Below are 17,870 nucleotides of genomic sequence, written 5' to 3'. Positions count from 1 at the left end.
TTGTGTACCGCTGGTGGGAATGTTAAACAGCGCAGCCACTTTAGCAGATAATAAGGACGTTCCTCCAAAAAATTTTAAATACAACTACCATATAACCCAGCAATCCCACTTCTGATTATATAGCCAAAAAAATTGAAATCAGGATTTCAAAGAGATATCTGCACTCGCATATTTATTGTAGCATTATTCACAATAGCCAATGTATGGAAACCACCCAAATGTACATCAACAAATGAATGGGTAAAGGGAATGTGGTATAGATATATAATGGAATATTATTCAGCCTTTAAAAAGAAGGAAATCTTACCATTTGCAACAACATATGGATGGACGTGGAGGACATTATGCTAAGTGAAATAAGCCAGTCACGGAAGGACAAATACTGAATGATTCCACTTATATAAGGTATCTAAAATAGTCAGACTCATAGAGAGAGCAGAATGGTAGTTGCCAGGGATGAAGGGAGAGGTAGGTGGGGAGTTGTTCAATGGGTATGTTTCAGGTGTGCAAGACAAGTAAGCTCTGGAGATCTGCTGTGCAACATAGTGCCTGTAGTTAGCCATATGGTATTGTACACTTAAAACTTGTTAAGAGGATGGAGCTCATGCCAAACGTTGCTACCACAGAAATAAATAAATAAATAAAAGAAGCAAGGGAGACACAAGAAATCTTTTGGAGGTGATGGATATGTTTATTACCTCGATTGCAGTGATGGTACAACAAGTGTTTGCATATGTCCAAATTCATCAAAATGTATTCATTAAATATAGCAATTTTTGGTATTTAAAAGTATACCTCAGTAAAGCTGGAAAAAAATTTTAAATGGAAGTTTCAAAAAAACCAAAAAATCCAGTAAGTTGTGTTCTCGTTAGCTAGATTCCAGATTTAAAAAGCAAAGGAAAACCTTGATCTTGTATGATTCTATTATTTAAGTATCTGACTATATAATTTGCCAATTTTACTTAAGAGTGATATATAAAAGTAATTTTTATTATGTGCAAACCGATTATCCAAGCCTTACTTTCTGATTTTTTTATTACTTTTAAATCTACTGTCTGAATTCTTTATTGGCTAAAGAATCTGTAAGTATGAGCTAGAAGAAAAGATATTTAAATTAAAACAGTCTGCCTTGAGTCCCCAGGGGAGTGATGAACTAGCATTTTAATTACCAACAAATTTAATTATTCAACCCAGGTGTGAACCATCAAAAGTTTAGTGAACTCCTCTGTTTTAAGTAAGTGCTTTGCATTTGTATGAAAATATGATGCCATCCATCCATTTCTAATATAGAATGCAGATTCAGAAAACTGTCAAGACTCGTACTGTGGTTACATCACTTCAACAATTTATAAATTCCCAGAACATTGCAGCTATCAGTATTAGACTATAAAGAGGAACATGTACCACCCAAAAGTTAAGCCCATTGATAAGGGGATTTTCATCACTGCAACTTTCTACCAGTCTTTCCCTTCATTATTAGGATTTATCTAAATGCCATTTTTTGGCAGAACTATAATGAAACAAGTAATTTCTTTAATGGAAACAGATTTGTTATGTAAAGTTATAGAAGTACATCTATAACCACTGCTCTGGTTGCTCTTTAAATTTAATGAAACTTTTTATTCAATAAAGCTTTCTTGGACTTGTACAGCATTCTGTTAGTCCTCAGAATAACAAGGCAAGGCCCACAAAGACACTTGGCAATTGTCAAGATTACAATTACTTTTATATTGATTTAACTCTAGTAAAATATCAGGGTATTGTTATCTCCTGGAGAACAACTTGAAAATACACTAGTGAAACTGAAATTTAGGACCAGAGGCATTTTAAAAATCTTAATTTGGACCAAATCTCCATCTTTATCATTACAGTGAATGTTTTCAGATCCTTACTGGGATGAGGTGAACCAGTTTGGAAATTTATGTTTTTATATTGGTATTTATGTTTTGCTTTATTTATGCTTTGGTATTTATGTTTTGATTCTATTTCTACATTCGCTAAGATTGATTTACCTATCTACTGTCTAGTTAGCTAGACATACCATTATAAGCAATGTATACCATTTTTAAGTAACACCAATTTTATATATCATTTACATATACTATTTATAAATACATACCACTAATAAGTAGTAAATGCATTTATCTGTTGTAATGTCTTTTGGTTTTGATTGCTTAGCCTGATAGTTCTAAAATATTCCTGTTGTTACAATATAATATAATTTTAACCTCTCTAGATTTTGGTTCATCCAGACCATGCATCTTACCAATTTTGCTTTATTTTATGATAAGATTTTATGTTGAATGTATGCCACAAAAGAAAGATTAAATTACCTATACTCTTTTTTTTTTAACCAAGAAAAAAATTTGCCACATGTGAAATCTACCTATCTTGAGTTTTGAAAACTAGGATTTTCTAATTCAGGAGAAGGACTCACTCTTTTAGATGTTTAATCAAGGGTCAGATAATGATAGAATGGGTTGCTGTAGTTACAATTTATACCAGAGTCACACTATAGTGCCCTCCTGTGGAGGTTTCATTAAAACTTTATTTTTGTGCTGATGAGAATGATTTTCAAAATAAGTGACAAAATCGTTGCATTCAAATTACTGAAGTTTGATATAGTTTGGTCATTTATTTTCATTTGTAACTAGATGTTAAATTACTTTTAAAATATAAACGCATTCACAGTTCAGAAGATTTGCAGTTCAAAATACAAATTGAGGAATGGCATCTTTTTATCTATATTTCTTCATTATTTTATTGAAATGGATTTCTTTCCTTGATTTTTCCTTAAATAATTAAATAATAAAGAGGAAAGAGAATAATCATATCCTTAACTAGAAAGATAAATTTTTCAGCTAAGACATTCTCAGATTTATGACATGAAAAAGTTTCATTGTTAGAAGCATAAAGACTATAATATTTTAAAATTACAACAGAAAAATTGACAATAAAAGTTTAGAATGTACACTCATTTATATATACCAAAAAACTGTGCAAGAGGTGACTTTTTTTTTAATTCAAGCTTGTTTTTCCCAGTTTAAGATTTAAACTTTTTCTGAGGGTAAATTAATGTCACATATTAGGTATTTATTTCAAAATAATTTGGTTTGCTTTTCCTCTCAGCTCTAAACTTTCTTTTACTCTTAATTTCAGGAGTACAGTAACGTAATTTAATTATCCTATGTGGCATGCATATGCATATATATGTGTGTGTGTAAAAAAAATAAAATAAAATAAATATATATACATATATATCCCAAGACCATTTTACTCTTGGTCCACATTTATAATCAAGTTCAAGTACAAAAGTCTCAGATCAGTGGATTTAGGTGTCCTGTAGTCCCTTTTGTATTGCTGTTTAGTCTTTCCCTCTGGTGGCCTACTGCTTTACTACCCAACCTTTTTCATTTGCTAATGCCTGCTAACTACTCAAAACACACCTTACTTCTTTAATGGGAAATTAAACAGGTGTTAAGAACCACTAGAACCTAATTAAAACTTTTCTGAAGAAGTAAGAGAGAAAAAAAAAAAAAGCACTAAGAAGAGTTGAGACAAAAGCCAGAAAGCTATCTGCAGCATTTTATGTCAACAACAAATACAATGGATTTTTGTCTCCTTACATAAATCTCTTTAAATCTGTTTCCTGCAAATGGAAAGGGAAAAACACTGGTTTTTCAAAGTTTAAACATCTGTAATTACAGACTGTCAGGCAACTGGCAACATTCATAACTAGAGAAGTAAGGGGAGCTCTTTCTGAAGCAATAGCCATGATCAAAGAGATTATGAGTAAGCTCATCCAAACTAGAAGTGTTGGACAAAATCTTAAAATAAAAACAAAAATAAGATGAGATAATGTGGATCAGAGTGGAGGATGGCATTTGTTTCCTTTAGTAAAAATAGTTTCATTAGTGAGACCAGGTGAGATTCGAACCATACTTAAGAAACTCAACCTAACCTAAAAGTAACCTTAAATTTTTAGCTGAAGCATGTTAGTACTGAGCATCCTTCTGTGGTGAGCATTATTCTATGTCCTAAAGAGAATCCAGGAGAAGAATGGGATTTTCCAAGGTCAGAAATATAGGGAGTTCCACTAACAAGCAACAACATTTCTCGAGCTTCCACCATGGCATAGGCCCTGGAAGTCCTCCTGAAAAAGATGAAGGCCTTGCCTTCAAGTAATTCATTTCATAGCTGTGAATGTTGTCATTGTCTGTCACCTAAGTTCCTTGCAGGAAACTTTTTATTTTAAGTCATAAATTCCTATTCCCCTCTCTACCATGTGAGCTGTGGCAAAACTGCTCTGAAGGCTTGGTGAAAGTCAAGGAAGACAAGAATAGGTAACCAAGTCAGATAAATGATGGATGAAAGGAATATGTGAGGAGGTGCTAACAGTTCTGAGTCAATCTTTCCTATAGTCCCTTCTCTTAGTTCTGAAATAATGTGGTTCAGATATCCCACCAAGGGAACCCTATCCAAACCTGACCATGTACCTGAATCACCTATAGTGCTTTTAAAAATTAACTTTTGATCCACCCCCACCCCCCGCCATAATTCTAGTTCAAGTAAGTCTAGATCGGACTTGGCATCTCTAGTTCTTAAAAGTTCCATGGTGATTTTGATGTACAAGCATGGTTGAAAACCAGCTGATTAAACTTTGTCTGCCCAGCGGGGTGTAATTTGCTGGCGTAGATTCTACCCTCTCCTCCCCCAAAGAGATAAGAATTTAGTATATATGGTAGAGTCTCTGAATTGTCTCCCAGCATCCATTCTTCCCCTTTCCCCTTAACAGAAGATTTTTAGCTGGGCACATAGTTGGCTAGGATAGACTTCATTTCCCAGCCTCCTTTCCAGTAAATGCGTAAGTAAACTTGGCCACGAGAGTTTTGGCTGATGAGATGTAAGCAGAAGTAAAGAGTGAATCTTAACGGAATTGTCCTTAAAAGGAAGGAGTGTACCCTTCTTTTTTGCCCTTCTCCTATTTTTCTGGGTAGAATATGAAAGGGATGGCTTCACATGGAGCAACCATTTTGGACCATGAGGTAATCTCGGGAATGGAGGCCAGCATAGAGGAGCAACAAGCTAGAAAGAGCCCAGGCCCCAAAAGACTTCATACAAAGCAGAGTCAAAGTAGCAGCTTTCTTTTGCTTACTTCTGGACTTTTATAAGAAGACAAGATAAAATACTATCTTGTTAAAGCTGCTGAATTTTGGGTTTTCTGTCACGTTAACAGCTAAATGCTATCCCAGTACACCAATGTCACTACTTTACAGTGTTAACAAACAAATATTATCCATTCTCATTTTGAAAATTAAATTAAATTAAATTAGATTTAAAACATTTTTAATGATAGCTCCAGAATCAAAATGTTTTTTATAGTTTCTCTTCTCAAAATATTTGTATTTTTCATATAATTCTAACGTGAACATTTTTGGAGTGTACATTATATTACCTAACAATTATATTGGACAGTATATGTTGTAGCAGTTTGAAACTTCTTGCAGATTATATTCAGTTAAAAGCCTCATTAATTCAAAGCCAAATAATTTAGAATTTCAGACACATCAACCTGGTCTGCACTAATAGTAAAACTTCAGTCTATAAAAGAACAAAGACACATAATGTAGACAATATTACATGGAGGCTGTTTATAAACAGCCTGTGTTCTCTTAAGTAGGACAGGGTTTGAATTTGGCAGCATTTACTGTTTATATGCAAATGGACATTGCTAATTATAAATGAAGTGGTTTTTTTCCTAAGTCATTAAGGTAGATCCAGAATCTCTACTTGTAACATTTTATTAACAGTTTATTTCAGTTAATGTTACAGTCTTTTTAACAGGGGTTCTGCCAGAGAACAAAGTCCTACAGAAAATGATTTAAATGATTATTAATTTTCTCAAGGATGGTACATAGCTAGTAAGAGTCTAGATGCACAGGAGAGAAGTTAATTCATTTTAAACAGTAGATGCCTTGGGCATGAGGGCTAAATTCTCTGGAAATCCTGGTTGAGAGGCTGAGAACTGCTATGACTTGGAAGTAAAGTTCTATTTAGAAAATATGCTATAAATCAGACAGCTGTCAAATTCAGAATGGCTTTCCACTCAATTCATCCAAATTAATATTTGATAGATATAAAAGTAATTTTAATTTTTCAGAAATTTGAACTCTTTTTTTATTCCATCTTTGGTAAGAACTATGATCTAAATGTTATAAAAAGCAATTGATAAAAGCAGTATTTTGAGCAAAGTAACTTGGCAATGTTATACACAACATTGTGAAATGAAAAGTGATTGGGGAACAGAAAGCTAAAGTAGGAAATTGAGAAATGTTAAAAAAAAATAGGACTAGGATATAGCAATGGAAGTAGAAAGGAATGGACATATGTAAGAAATACTATAAAGAAAATTTAACATAGAAGTTGATGAAAATTTGGATATGAAAAACTAAGAAGTTAAGAGGAATCAAAACTTGTACAGATTTGAACAAAAGAATATAAAAGTAATTGTGCCGATATGGAGGGCCAACTGTAAATTATATGTGAATTTTTGACTGCATGAAGTGTCAGTGCCCATTACCCCGTCTTGTTCAAAGGTCAACTGTACATTCCTACCAGCATTGCATGAGGGTTCCATTTTCTCCACATCCTAACCAACACTTGTTATTGTGTGTATTTTTTATTATAACCATCTTGGTAGGTATGAAGTGTATCTCATTGTGGTTTTGATCTGCATTTGCTTGATGGCTAATGATGCTGAGCATCTTTTCTTCATGTGCTTATTAGCCAGTTGTATATTCTTTTTGGAAGAGAGCTTTTCTACTTTATTACAAAGAGAAGAAGCCTTTATGTGGTCAGAAAAATACAAGGTTGATCTTTTTTCCCTTCCTGTGAAACACTACTGTTCAAACTGCAAAGTGAATCATCTCAGTTCACCTCTTTATGTTCTATCACATTCACTTTGGAATGGCTGCCTTTGGCTGCTGAAAATCTAACCCTTTAGTGAAAAGGGTGACAAAGTCCCCTGACCAGCAGTTCTAGAATATCCCATTTTTACTTTGTGCTTCGATGTATACCTCCTATATATATCTCTTCTTTGGAGAAATTATTCACATCTTTTGCCCATTAGAAAAATTGGGCTATTTGTCTTTTTATTGTTGAATTGTAAAAGTTCTTTACATAGTCTAGATACAGGGTTTTTTTTTTTTTTAATTTATCTATTTATTTATTTATTTGGCTGCACCGGATCTTAGTTGCGGCACAGGGGATTTTCGTTGCCCCGTTCAGGATCTTTAGTTGCGGCGTGCAGGCTCTTAGTGGCAGCATGCGGGATCTAGTTCCCTGACCAGGGATTGAACCCAGGCCTCCTGCATTGGGAGTGCGGAGTCTTAACCACTGGACCACCAAGGAGGTCCCTAGATACGGGTTTTTTATCAGATGTATGATTTGCAAATCATTTCTCGCATTCTGTGGGTTGTATTTTCACTTCATTGATGGTGTCCTTTGAGGCACAAAAGTTTTTAATTTTGATGAAGTTCAGTTTATCTATTTTTTTTCTTTTGGTTGCTTGTCCTTTTGATGTCATATCTAAGAAATCATTGCCTAAACCAAGATCATGAAGTTTTATACCTATGTTTTCTTCTAAGAATTCTGTAGTTTTATGAAACTCTTCCATTTGGGTCTTTGATCCATTTGGGTTAATTTTTGTGTGAGGCGTGAGGTGTTAGAGGTCTAACTTAATTCTTTTGCATGTGGATGTCCATGTGTCCCAGCTCCATTTGTTGAGCAGCTTCCTTTTTGAAAGCAATGGACAGTATATCCCAACCTTACCCACCTTGGTTCCACCAGGCTGCTATGATAGAAAACATAGCTCTTGAATCACCAAGAAATCCCAGTTCCATCTTTTTAAATCCCCCTTCACAAGTCTACCAAGGTGACTTTTCGAAAGTTTTTCCTACTTTGAACTGAGATGCTAATTTCTCTATTTTATGCTCCACTCTGTCCAAATATGTTACTTTTTCCCAGTATATGGGAAAATACCATATATGTTCCTTTTTTATTGTAAAAATTTTACAACTTTTTATGTTAGTGTTTCTTTTTTATGTCTTTGTTGGGGTTTTTTTTTACAGATTACAAATTTCCTAGAAGTTAAGGAGGTGCCTGATAAAAGTTTGGTTATTTACACTATTGAGAGAATACTTAGTTTTTGAAATTAAAAGATGTAGCTTTATTCTCAAAAGCCACAAATAAAAGTATTTTCTTCTGACATAACTGCCAAATCTAAACAAATGTAAATTTTCATAACAAACCCTTGTAATGATTGCTTTTAGATTTAAAACTAATATCTTTAATGATTGTGTATTACCTTCATATAAAAATAAATGTTCACTAATAATTATTCAATTGTAAAAATTTTTCCTGCCTTCCAAATTTAAAAAATTGTCAGTGTGCATTAAAAGCATGATGAAATTAAAAAAAAAAAACAAAAAAGTAATTGTGCCATTGACATAATTAGAAAAGACAATTTTCATAATGATACTAAGGGTTGTGGTGACGAGTTTAGTGTTAAATACATTAAATTTAATGTGATACTAGAACAACAAAATATGAACTTCCTACAGACAGTTGAAGATTTATGGCTAGATAAGTACATTAGAAAGTAGATTGAATTGGGAGAGAGAACTCTTATATAATAGTCTTTATCTAGCCATCTTAGTGCAAGTGTGGCTTCTGCCACCCACTGTGACATCATGATACAAGGTTGCGTCATGATACAAGGTCATATTGTGATGTGAGTGTGTCCTTTAGGGCCGGGTCCTGGACATGTGTGAGTAGTGGTGGAGAAACCAGGTTTGAAATGTATGGAGGAAGAAGCTAGTCTATGGAAAATTCTAATAGTCATCAACTATGTAAAAAGTTATTTAAGTCTTGTAATAGGAGTTAAATGACATTTTAAGAAGGCAAATATATTTTTGAAGACTTGGAATAAAAACCCAAGTGCAAATGAAATGCAAACATTTTATTCAACAAATTTTGAATATATCATTTTAACTGTAATTTGGGCAGACTTTTGGAACGTTTTAGTTCAACAATTGAGAAATTACAACTTCTGATTCGGACTTATATTCAGAGAACCGTCTTTTGTCATTTTTAAATTGATTTATTAAAGAACTGAGAAAAATTCAAAATACAGTAGAATATGAAATAAGAGCAATGCAGAGGAGAAATTAAATCAATAGAAATTATTCTGACACCAGTGAGTAAATTGTAACCCCCCCCCAAATTCAGATCATAGCAAAAGTAGTAATTCAATAAGACGAAAAAATACATTTTAAATAGAAGCAATGAATAGGCTAGATTGCTTGATAGTCCAGTTAGTGAAGAGGAGTGAATCACATCAACACGTTGTAAAAAGATTTTAATTTCTTGCCTTTTTACAAAAAAATACTAATATCATTGAAGATAACATCAAATGTATAATATTCCTCTACAGTGGAGACATTGACACAAATTGGTTAATGAGTGCCATCTTTATAAGGAGTAAGATTATTTTAAATTGTTCACTGCCTAAGAGAACCTGAAAAGAACCTTAAGTCTTACAGTTCATATATGGAGGAAACTTGCCACAGGTTTTTTGAAATTTGACATCAATTCTAAAATGCACATGATATTACCAATAATGAGTTGTGAAGCTGAAATTTTTCTAAACTATATCAATAGTAATAACAATTTCTATTAACCCAGCTAGAGGAAAGATTAAATAATCTTTCTAGTCTTTCTGTGGAGAATAATATTACAAAATGTTTGTCATATGAAGAGCTGGTTGGAGTATGAAGCCCAAGAAATAAAGCGAACTGTATTATAGATATAGGTCAAGCAGTTGACAATTTTTAACTTATTTTAAAATTTTGTGATACTTGTGGAATTTGTCAGCTTTTTAATATATCTAATTTGTTGTTAATTCCTTAATCATTCTATGTATTCACTTGTGTGATTTCTGTACATTCACTTGTATACACGATTTTTTTCATAATTTAGCTTCAGGCTCCGCAAAGCCTGCTCTGGTTGTTCCTTGTACCTGGTTCTGACTGGGCAGGCAGAGAAGGGAGACGAGTGAGAAGATGACGGCTCTGGTCTGGGTGGCTTGGAAAGGGTAGTGGCAGGAAAGGTAGGGAGAAGTAGATTCCAAATATATTTCAGAGCAGATCTGGCCGGAGTGGCTGAAGCGTTGGATGTAAAGGGTGAGGGAAAGGGAGGAACCAAGGATGCTGTGCACCCGGCTCCCCGCCCCCCTGATCCTGATTTGAACAGTTGGGTGGATATTAGCACCATTACCTGGAAGCCTGGAGAAGGAACAGGTTTAAGGGAAGAAATATAGAGCTCTTTCAGACATGCTGAGTTTGTCCTGATTTCCTCACTGTACTACACTGCCTTTCCATGATGCTTCTACCTTATACTGTAGTCACGCCCACATTAGACTATAAATTCAAAGAGGGCAACAACTGACTCTTCTTTGCCCTCGTGAGCATAAAATTTTCACTCAACTGAATTTAACATGTGTTGCACCAACTATATGCAAGATGCTTTACCAGAGCTATTTTTAAATCTTTTAAATCAAACTCTACCTACAAAAAAAATGCAAATCGATAAGAACCCAGGTTTAGAATGAAACAGAACAGGGTTAGCACCTTAGTTCTGTCACCTGCTAATTGTGGGCTCTTTGAACAATAGCATAACCTCTCAGAGCCTCTTGTTCCTCATCTGAAAATGAGAATGATTATCCTCACCTCGTAGGATTACCACAAGTAAAAATAGAACAGTGTATACAAAATGCTTATCACAGTGCCTAGCATACATGAGCACTCAATAAATGCTAGGATGCACTTGCATTTGGTTTTCTTGCCAATACAGATAATATCTACAGCACAGTTATCACAAAGTCAGTGTACTAGACAACGTTAAGAGAGAGAAGTTACATTTTCAGCCTAAGAACATATCTTAAATAATTTCAGGAGGAGATAATAGGTTTCTGAACTCTTCCAGTCCCAAAAAGGGGGAGGGGGACTAAAAGGCGCTGTGAGCAAAAATAGAATGAATTTACCCAATTCTTTGCTGCACTATTTAACCTCTGCTTTCTTAATCATATGCACAGCAGGGGAAAGGATGTGCTAAACAACTCATGTGTCATGAACAAGCAGCCACAGATTTTAGCTCAGAAATCACACTAGGAAAACCACCAGTTGGAAGTAAAGTAATAAGGCCAAATTTATTTTTTTAATTGAGTCTTGAGTTACAAGCAACCCTTTAATTACATTAATCAAGCAGCCTTCCTCTCAGCAAATGATGAGGGAAATACATTGTTCTAACTTTTGCTAAACTTGTTTTAAAAATTGCTGGGTATTATTTGGACATATGGAAAATAAATCCCTTGATTTCTTTTTTATTTTTTTCTGCATCATTTCAGTGTAGCTATAGCAAAAGACAAATATACACTTGCTTCTAGACATGATTTACTCTAAAAGACTATAAATCACATTTTAAATTTAAAACCTTTACAACATTTAAATATTTAAAACATTAGCACCCCTCAAACAAAATTTCATTTTGTCATTGTTAGACTTTAACATGATAACTCTTATTTCCATTGTTCTCATTTTTGACTCTTTGATATATGTTCCCACAAAATCCCCAAGAAAATGGGCTCTACCAATTGGATGATTGTCAGTCAGAAGGTTACTTGCCCCATGTGACAGATGGAAAACCTGAGGCTTACAGGAAATTAAATGACTTAAATGTGCAAGCTGGAACTAAACCTAGGCCTACTTGACTCTAACTTTCGCCAACACCACGTGCATCTCCTGTCCTGTAATGCTCTCCTACTCTCTATGCTTTTGGACATGCACTTTCCCTGTCTGTACGTCTGTCTGTCTTTCTGTATGGGATTCTCTCTCTCTGTCAACCGCATCTGCATGCTGACTCCTATTTATCCTTCAAAACTTAATACAGGTACCATCTCCCCTTTACAGTTTCCCTGAATCTCTTCCTCTCTTGCCTCCCACCAGAATGAAATAGCTGTCTTTCCTCTCTACTTCTAGAACACCCTACATATACTTCTAGCAGTTATTTCACTCTGCAAATTATCTTGTATGTCATCCCTACCAAGAACCCCATGCACACTCTAGATTGTGATCTCCTTGAAAGTAGAGGAATATTTGATGATCATCCCTGAATACCCAGGGCTACGACAGTGCTGGTTTATAGTGCATACTCAGTAAAGGCACACTGAAAATGATTGTATAATTGAGAACTTTAAAAACATAGAGTGCCTTACTTGCTGAAAAAATTATGAAAGTTTTAAGGAGGACCTGGGAGTTTAGCTGAACTTTTGAAGATATATAGGATTTATAGAGGAGAAAGGAATGTTAAAATTTAAAGCAAGTGATTTGTAATAATCCCTGAATCGAAAATTTCCAAAATATAACATCGTTAAAGGAAACGTCAAGAAATTTAAATTATATTTCTGTTATTGCCAGAATGCGATGAAATTGAGAATGTAATAAAATAATATTTTACAGTAAGAGCCCTAAGAGTATACATTAAATGTTTTCTTTTCTGGTCTTTAAAAATGATTATTGCTGTGTAATTTACATTTTGTTCAAGTAAGTAACAACAAACATGGCATCTTTTCAATCAGTGTCACCAAGCAGCCCAGCACCAGTTCATTTAATCTAATATTTCATAAATGAAACTTGTTTGAGCCAGATAGTTCTTCTCAGATAACTAATAACAATCTTGGTTTGTGGTGAAACAAAACTAGCCCTTCCGTAGGAGGCACTCCTGTGTTGCACTGGCCTATCAGCCCTCCTCACGGTAGGAGGCACTGAAGAGTCAGAGCTGATGTCCTCAGGAAGGAGGCGCCATTAGCCCTGGTATTCACTGCCATACAACAATCATAAACCAGCATCTAAGAATAAATACAAAACCTTAAGTGTCTTACTAAGAGAATGGAGCTTGAAAAGCCCAGCAATTCAATAAAGTTGAAATAAAATCTGGTAAACATTTTGGAAGGGAGGTGCTGTGGTCTGAGTTTTTATTTCTAAATGCACACCTATATTCTGCAGACGTATATTTAAGGAGATCAGCCATTTGCTACTTTTGTCTTGGATTAGTGTCCAGGCATTTGCAAGAGTAGCAGTATTTCAGTGCTATTCTTGTATATATATATAGTCAGTAATGTTTGTCCAGGGCTTTGGGAGGAAAGGGCTACATAAATGTCAGTAGTTATTAATATTTGGATTTTTTTTATATTTAGCTATCAAATGTGTTTTTCATAATCTGTGACCAGAGGTCTATTTGTGTCCCTCCAACTGTAAACATTTTAAGCAAAAATAACCATCAACCAACAATAGTATTTGTTCTGTTCTTCTATATTATTAAAGTAGTCTTTATCAGTAATTAGCAATTATGCTCAATTTCTTCAAGAGCCAAGTTTATTTTAACGTGTTTTCATATGCAGGTGGTTTAATGCCACTTACTCCTCTGCCTTTGGGTGATTATTATGAAGAGTAGCTAGCTGACACGGTGTCCACCTACATACTCCACCATGCCCTTCCCTCCTCTGCTCTGGTCTTTGGCTTATTCCCTAACCGGCACATCATTCAGTCATTCTGTCATCAGCTAAATAAAGTGTGACTAACCCAATAGTCTTCTCTTCTAACTTAATTGTAGTCATTTTCACATATCATTATAATTGATTGTACAGGTGTTTGTATCCCCTGCCTTCCAACTCCACCTTCAGACTGACTCCTGTGAGAGCAGAAATCCTGCCTGTGATGGGGCTGCCTGGATGGAATGTGCCCAGATCAATTGAATTGAACTGAAATCTAAATCTTACACAAGGAGCAAAACGCCTTTTAAATGTGATCTGGTACAGCATGAAGCTTACTAGCGGAAAATCAGAGCAAAGCCAGCAAAATGGCTTTTTACTTTTTCTCTTAAACGGTATTTCCACTCTATTTCTTTGAAAAATCCAATGTATTTTTTTTTTAAAGGGGTTGGGAGTATGAAGTAGTTGGGTTGACCTACAACTGGTTCTCGAGACTAGAGTTCAACTTCCAGTTTAGGTTAAAAAAAATAGATTTGGGGTCCTCTTACCACATGCCTATCCGCTAATACATTTTTTTAAGAATCATACAAATTCCCATGTTCGGCATTGACTCATAAGAACAAGAACGGTCAAAATTTACTGGCAGGGCTACATAAAGCAGTCTACAAATACAGGCCTATACTCTTTCTGGCTCAAGCTAGCAACATTAGCCCTTCACTTTTATGAGCACTAAATTCCACTCTAGTTTTAATAATAATAATAATAAATATAATAATAAAATCTTGCTTAAGTAAGAGGTTCATCTTGTTAAAAATACATTGAGACTCATGGTACTTTACAGGACCCAATTTATACTCTGATGATTTAAAGGTGATAACTTCATGTGATTCATTGCCAACTAGTTCTGAATTTTCATAATATAATGACTCATCATGATTTTTTCGTTTCCTAGAGAACCAGCTTGGTTAAAACCATTATAGTTGTTTTTACTGGGGTCATCTGAACTACGGTTCCCAGAATGCTCATGAAAGGGACATGCTTGTGTGTTCTGAACAGCCGTAATCTATCATGGCTGGTGCCAGGTCGACACATTATGAGTTTACAGTGTCAGCCCAGTGAATTAAAGCTTTGTTGTAGACCAGCTTGCTATGCAGTTATTTCCAGTTCATATCCTATAAATCATCACTCTTCACGTGACAATCGGCAGTTTCCATTTAGCATTCGAAGCATCCATGTTTTGTCTTAATTGTGCTGTCTGATTCTGCACCTAGAACAGTGTGACATGACTGGTACCAATAGCTTAGAAAATAAATTTCACTGTCACCAGAACCTATTTAAGGAATATTCTATGTTCTCACATTTTTTGTTGTTGAGCTGTTTGGTATTTATGTTAAAATAATAGGAAATGAATTTAAATAGAAACACTTCTCCTGTCTTATCTCTGCAAACAAAAAAACATAATTTACAATAAATTAGCACAGCAGTTGTTAGTGTAGCTCAGCTTTATTTTGCAATTCTCACACCTAAGCTCACAAGATGACACTTTTTCTGATAAGGTAATCTTTATAAGGTAGTCCTGTAGTTGATTAAATCTGACAGATGCTAGTGAGATGGTGAAGTTCAGAGATATAACAGCAAACACTTTTTAAAAATTCTCGTTAAAATAATAAAATGTCTTATGACATACCAATAGAAAAATTGATCTGACAAGGGAATAAGTTAGTTACAATGCTATATTTCTGTATCCAATTATTTACCAATAAGCAAGTAAACAAACCAATAAACTGTAAGGAAAATGGTATTTTTTGGAATAAAGAATTACTGTAAAAGATTATCTTCTTAGTATTTACCGTTTCTTAGTATTTACCATTACTGCTGAGCTGAACGAGAATAAAATTTTCAAATACAAACAGAAGCTACAGGGACTTCTCTGGTGGCACAGTGGTTAAGAATCTGCCTGCCAGTGCACGGAACACGGGTTCAAGCCCTGGTACGGGAAGATCCCACATGCCGCGGAGCAACTAGGCCCGTGCACCACAACTACTGAGCCTGTGCTCTAGAGCCCGCGAGCCACAACTACTGAGCCCACGTGCCACAACTACTGAGCTCACGTGCCACAACTACTGAAGCCCGTGCGCCTAGAGCCCGTGCTCCGCAACAAGAGAAGCCACCTCGATGAGAAGCCTGCTCACCGCAACTAGAGAAAGCCCGCGCGCAGCAACAAAGACCCAACGCAGCCAAAAAATAAATAAATAAAATTTAAAAGAAAAAACAAAACAGAAGCTACAGAAATAGAATATGTCTTTGCATAACATTTTGATACTCTATGTGTTCTTCAGAACATGCCTTGAACTCCAAATCCTTCAGAGGTAAAACCTTCATCTTCTCCTAGGGCAATGATGATAATCAATGGGCTGATGTTTCCAATGATACTCCAGTCGTGAATCTGTTAAGGCCTAGTTGTAGATTGAATAATTAGACTAACCTAATTAATACTATGACTTAGTTTTGCAATGCACCTTTATTATGTGAAAGGGTTTAGTTCTGGTTTCTTATATCTAGCAGAATTTTGAAACAGTAGCTCACTGTCCTTGCTAGTTTTTGATTACTTAAATGATGTTAGCTTTGTTAAAATCGACTTAAATTACAACCTATTGAAGCACTATATTACAGCATGTGCTGTTTTCTGATTTTCTCATCTAAATATCAGTTGCCTAATGTACAGAGTTCATTTATAAATACCAGGAAGTTCCCTGGATCGAGTAAATTAACATGCTGGGCCAGATTCTCCGGCTTCATTAGCAACCCCTCATACCAAGGCTGTGTTCATACAAGTGTGAAAACCAGAACGATCCTTCAAGGGTTTTCCTGGCCTGAATAATTTCCTCATCAGGGAACAGGCTACACTCATCCTAGTATTCTGGTCTTACCGCCGCAATCTATTCATTTTGCATAATTCCATGGACACCCCCTGGAAGAATCTAACCATTAGCATTGCAGGAAAATGTAAAGTCAAGGAGGCAGGCTGGACACCCAGATGAGGAGCAGCCTGAGTTATAGGTCATAGTGGGAGGGCGGGGGAGAGATACAGAAAAAAAATTTCATAAAATTTGGCACCCTCTATGTCAATAGACTATATAACAGGGGGAAATAGTAATAGAATGATTTACTGACCATATGAGACCACAGTGATTTCCTACATTCAATTATTCAATAAATATTTATTACCTTCCCACTGTTTATCAGTCACCTGCCAGGCAGTCAAGTAGGGAACAAAACAACAAAACAGACCAAGTCCCTACCCTCAAAGAGTTTTGTTTAGGCTTTGTTTATTGTAGACTTAAATACGTGACATGAAAATCTAAAACTAAAAACAACCTTCACACTTTTAAGCTCTTCCGACATGCCAGGCACTGTGTAAGTGCTTCACACACATTGATTTAATCCTCACAAAAACCCATGCAGTGGGTAACTATTGTTATCCCCATGTTCTAGATGAGGACAGCGGCCCTTGCTGGGGGACCATGGATGAATAAGCATCCTCAGAGAGCTGCAGTTATGCCTTTTGCTTGTGACAATGACAGTGTTTCAATGTAGCAGATGACATAGGTTTTTTTGGTGCAAAGAATTTTAAAATAATATTTGTGCATTCTCTGTTTCTCACTCAAAGAAATGAAAGATTCAAACTATGAAAATAGGGGCTTAAAATCCGCACGACAGAAGCAGCACTATATAGTCCCTATAGGACAGCTGTTGAGATAAAGCCAAAGCACCATGGGTTTGTGCTAGAAAAGTAACTCGGCACAGCTGTCCAATTCTTTTTATGAAATGGTTGGAACTGATCAGAAACTAGAGCCGCAGGACGGACAATGGAAGTCGTCCACAGCAGACCTAATATCTTATTCACCCAGGTTGACTTTAAAATTATATCAGTCATGAAAATTATTTCACTGTCTTCTGTCGTGAGTCACTGGGCTATATTTAATTTTAATCATTAAAATGTAAAAATAATAAAAGCCACCAAAATAGTCTATAGTCAATTTTCTGATAAAGCAAATTTGTTTTTTCCCCCATTTGTGATGTAAATGGCCTCCAGAAAGTTTTTCAGAGCTAAGTGTTAATTAGAAATATGGAAATGGATTTAAAGTACATTACAGCACACAGTGGAAGAATAATCACAAGAGATTTGTTCACACAGTCATACCCATTTCTCAATGTGTTTTTTAACTATCTAGGTTATTGGTTGTTTTTCTGCGTGCCTGTT

The 17,870-nt window shown here is 35.3% G+C and overlaps 1 protein-coding gene across 4 annotated transcripts in view; it reads left to right on the top strand.

The window, feature by feature from the left end:
* CABCOCO1 (ciliary associated calcium binding coiled-coil 1) overlaps nucleotides 1-17,870 on the top strand; it is a 133,777-nt gene that overhangs the window by 91,234 nt on the left and 24,673 nt on the right. The window contains exon 6 of one of the 4 annotated variants that reach the window (XM_036829545.1): nucleotides 13,763-13,889. The exons of the other annotated variants lie outside the window; for them this stretch is intronic. Within the exon in view, the coding sequence (XP_036685440.1) occupies nucleotides 13,763-13,870 (108 nt within the window). The 3' untranslated portion in view covers nucleotides 13,871-13,889. Of the gene's footprint in view, nucleotides 1-13,762; nucleotides 13,890-17,870 lie in introns of those variants that run through there. 4 annotated transcript variants of the gene reach the window in all.

The sequence above is a fragment of the Balaenoptera musculus genome, chromosome 16 (assembly GCF_009873245.2).
Source record: "Balaenoptera musculus isolate JJ_BM4_2016_0621 chromosome 16, mBalMus1.pri.v3, whole genome shotgun sequence".
In the NCBI taxonomy this organism is placed as follows: Eukaryota; Metazoa; Chordata; class Mammalia; order Artiodactyla; family Balaenopteridae; genus Balaenoptera; species Balaenoptera musculus.
The sequence above is the reverse complement of the archived record's forward strand: the minus strand, read 5'-3'. Positions and strand labels throughout refer to the sequence as shown.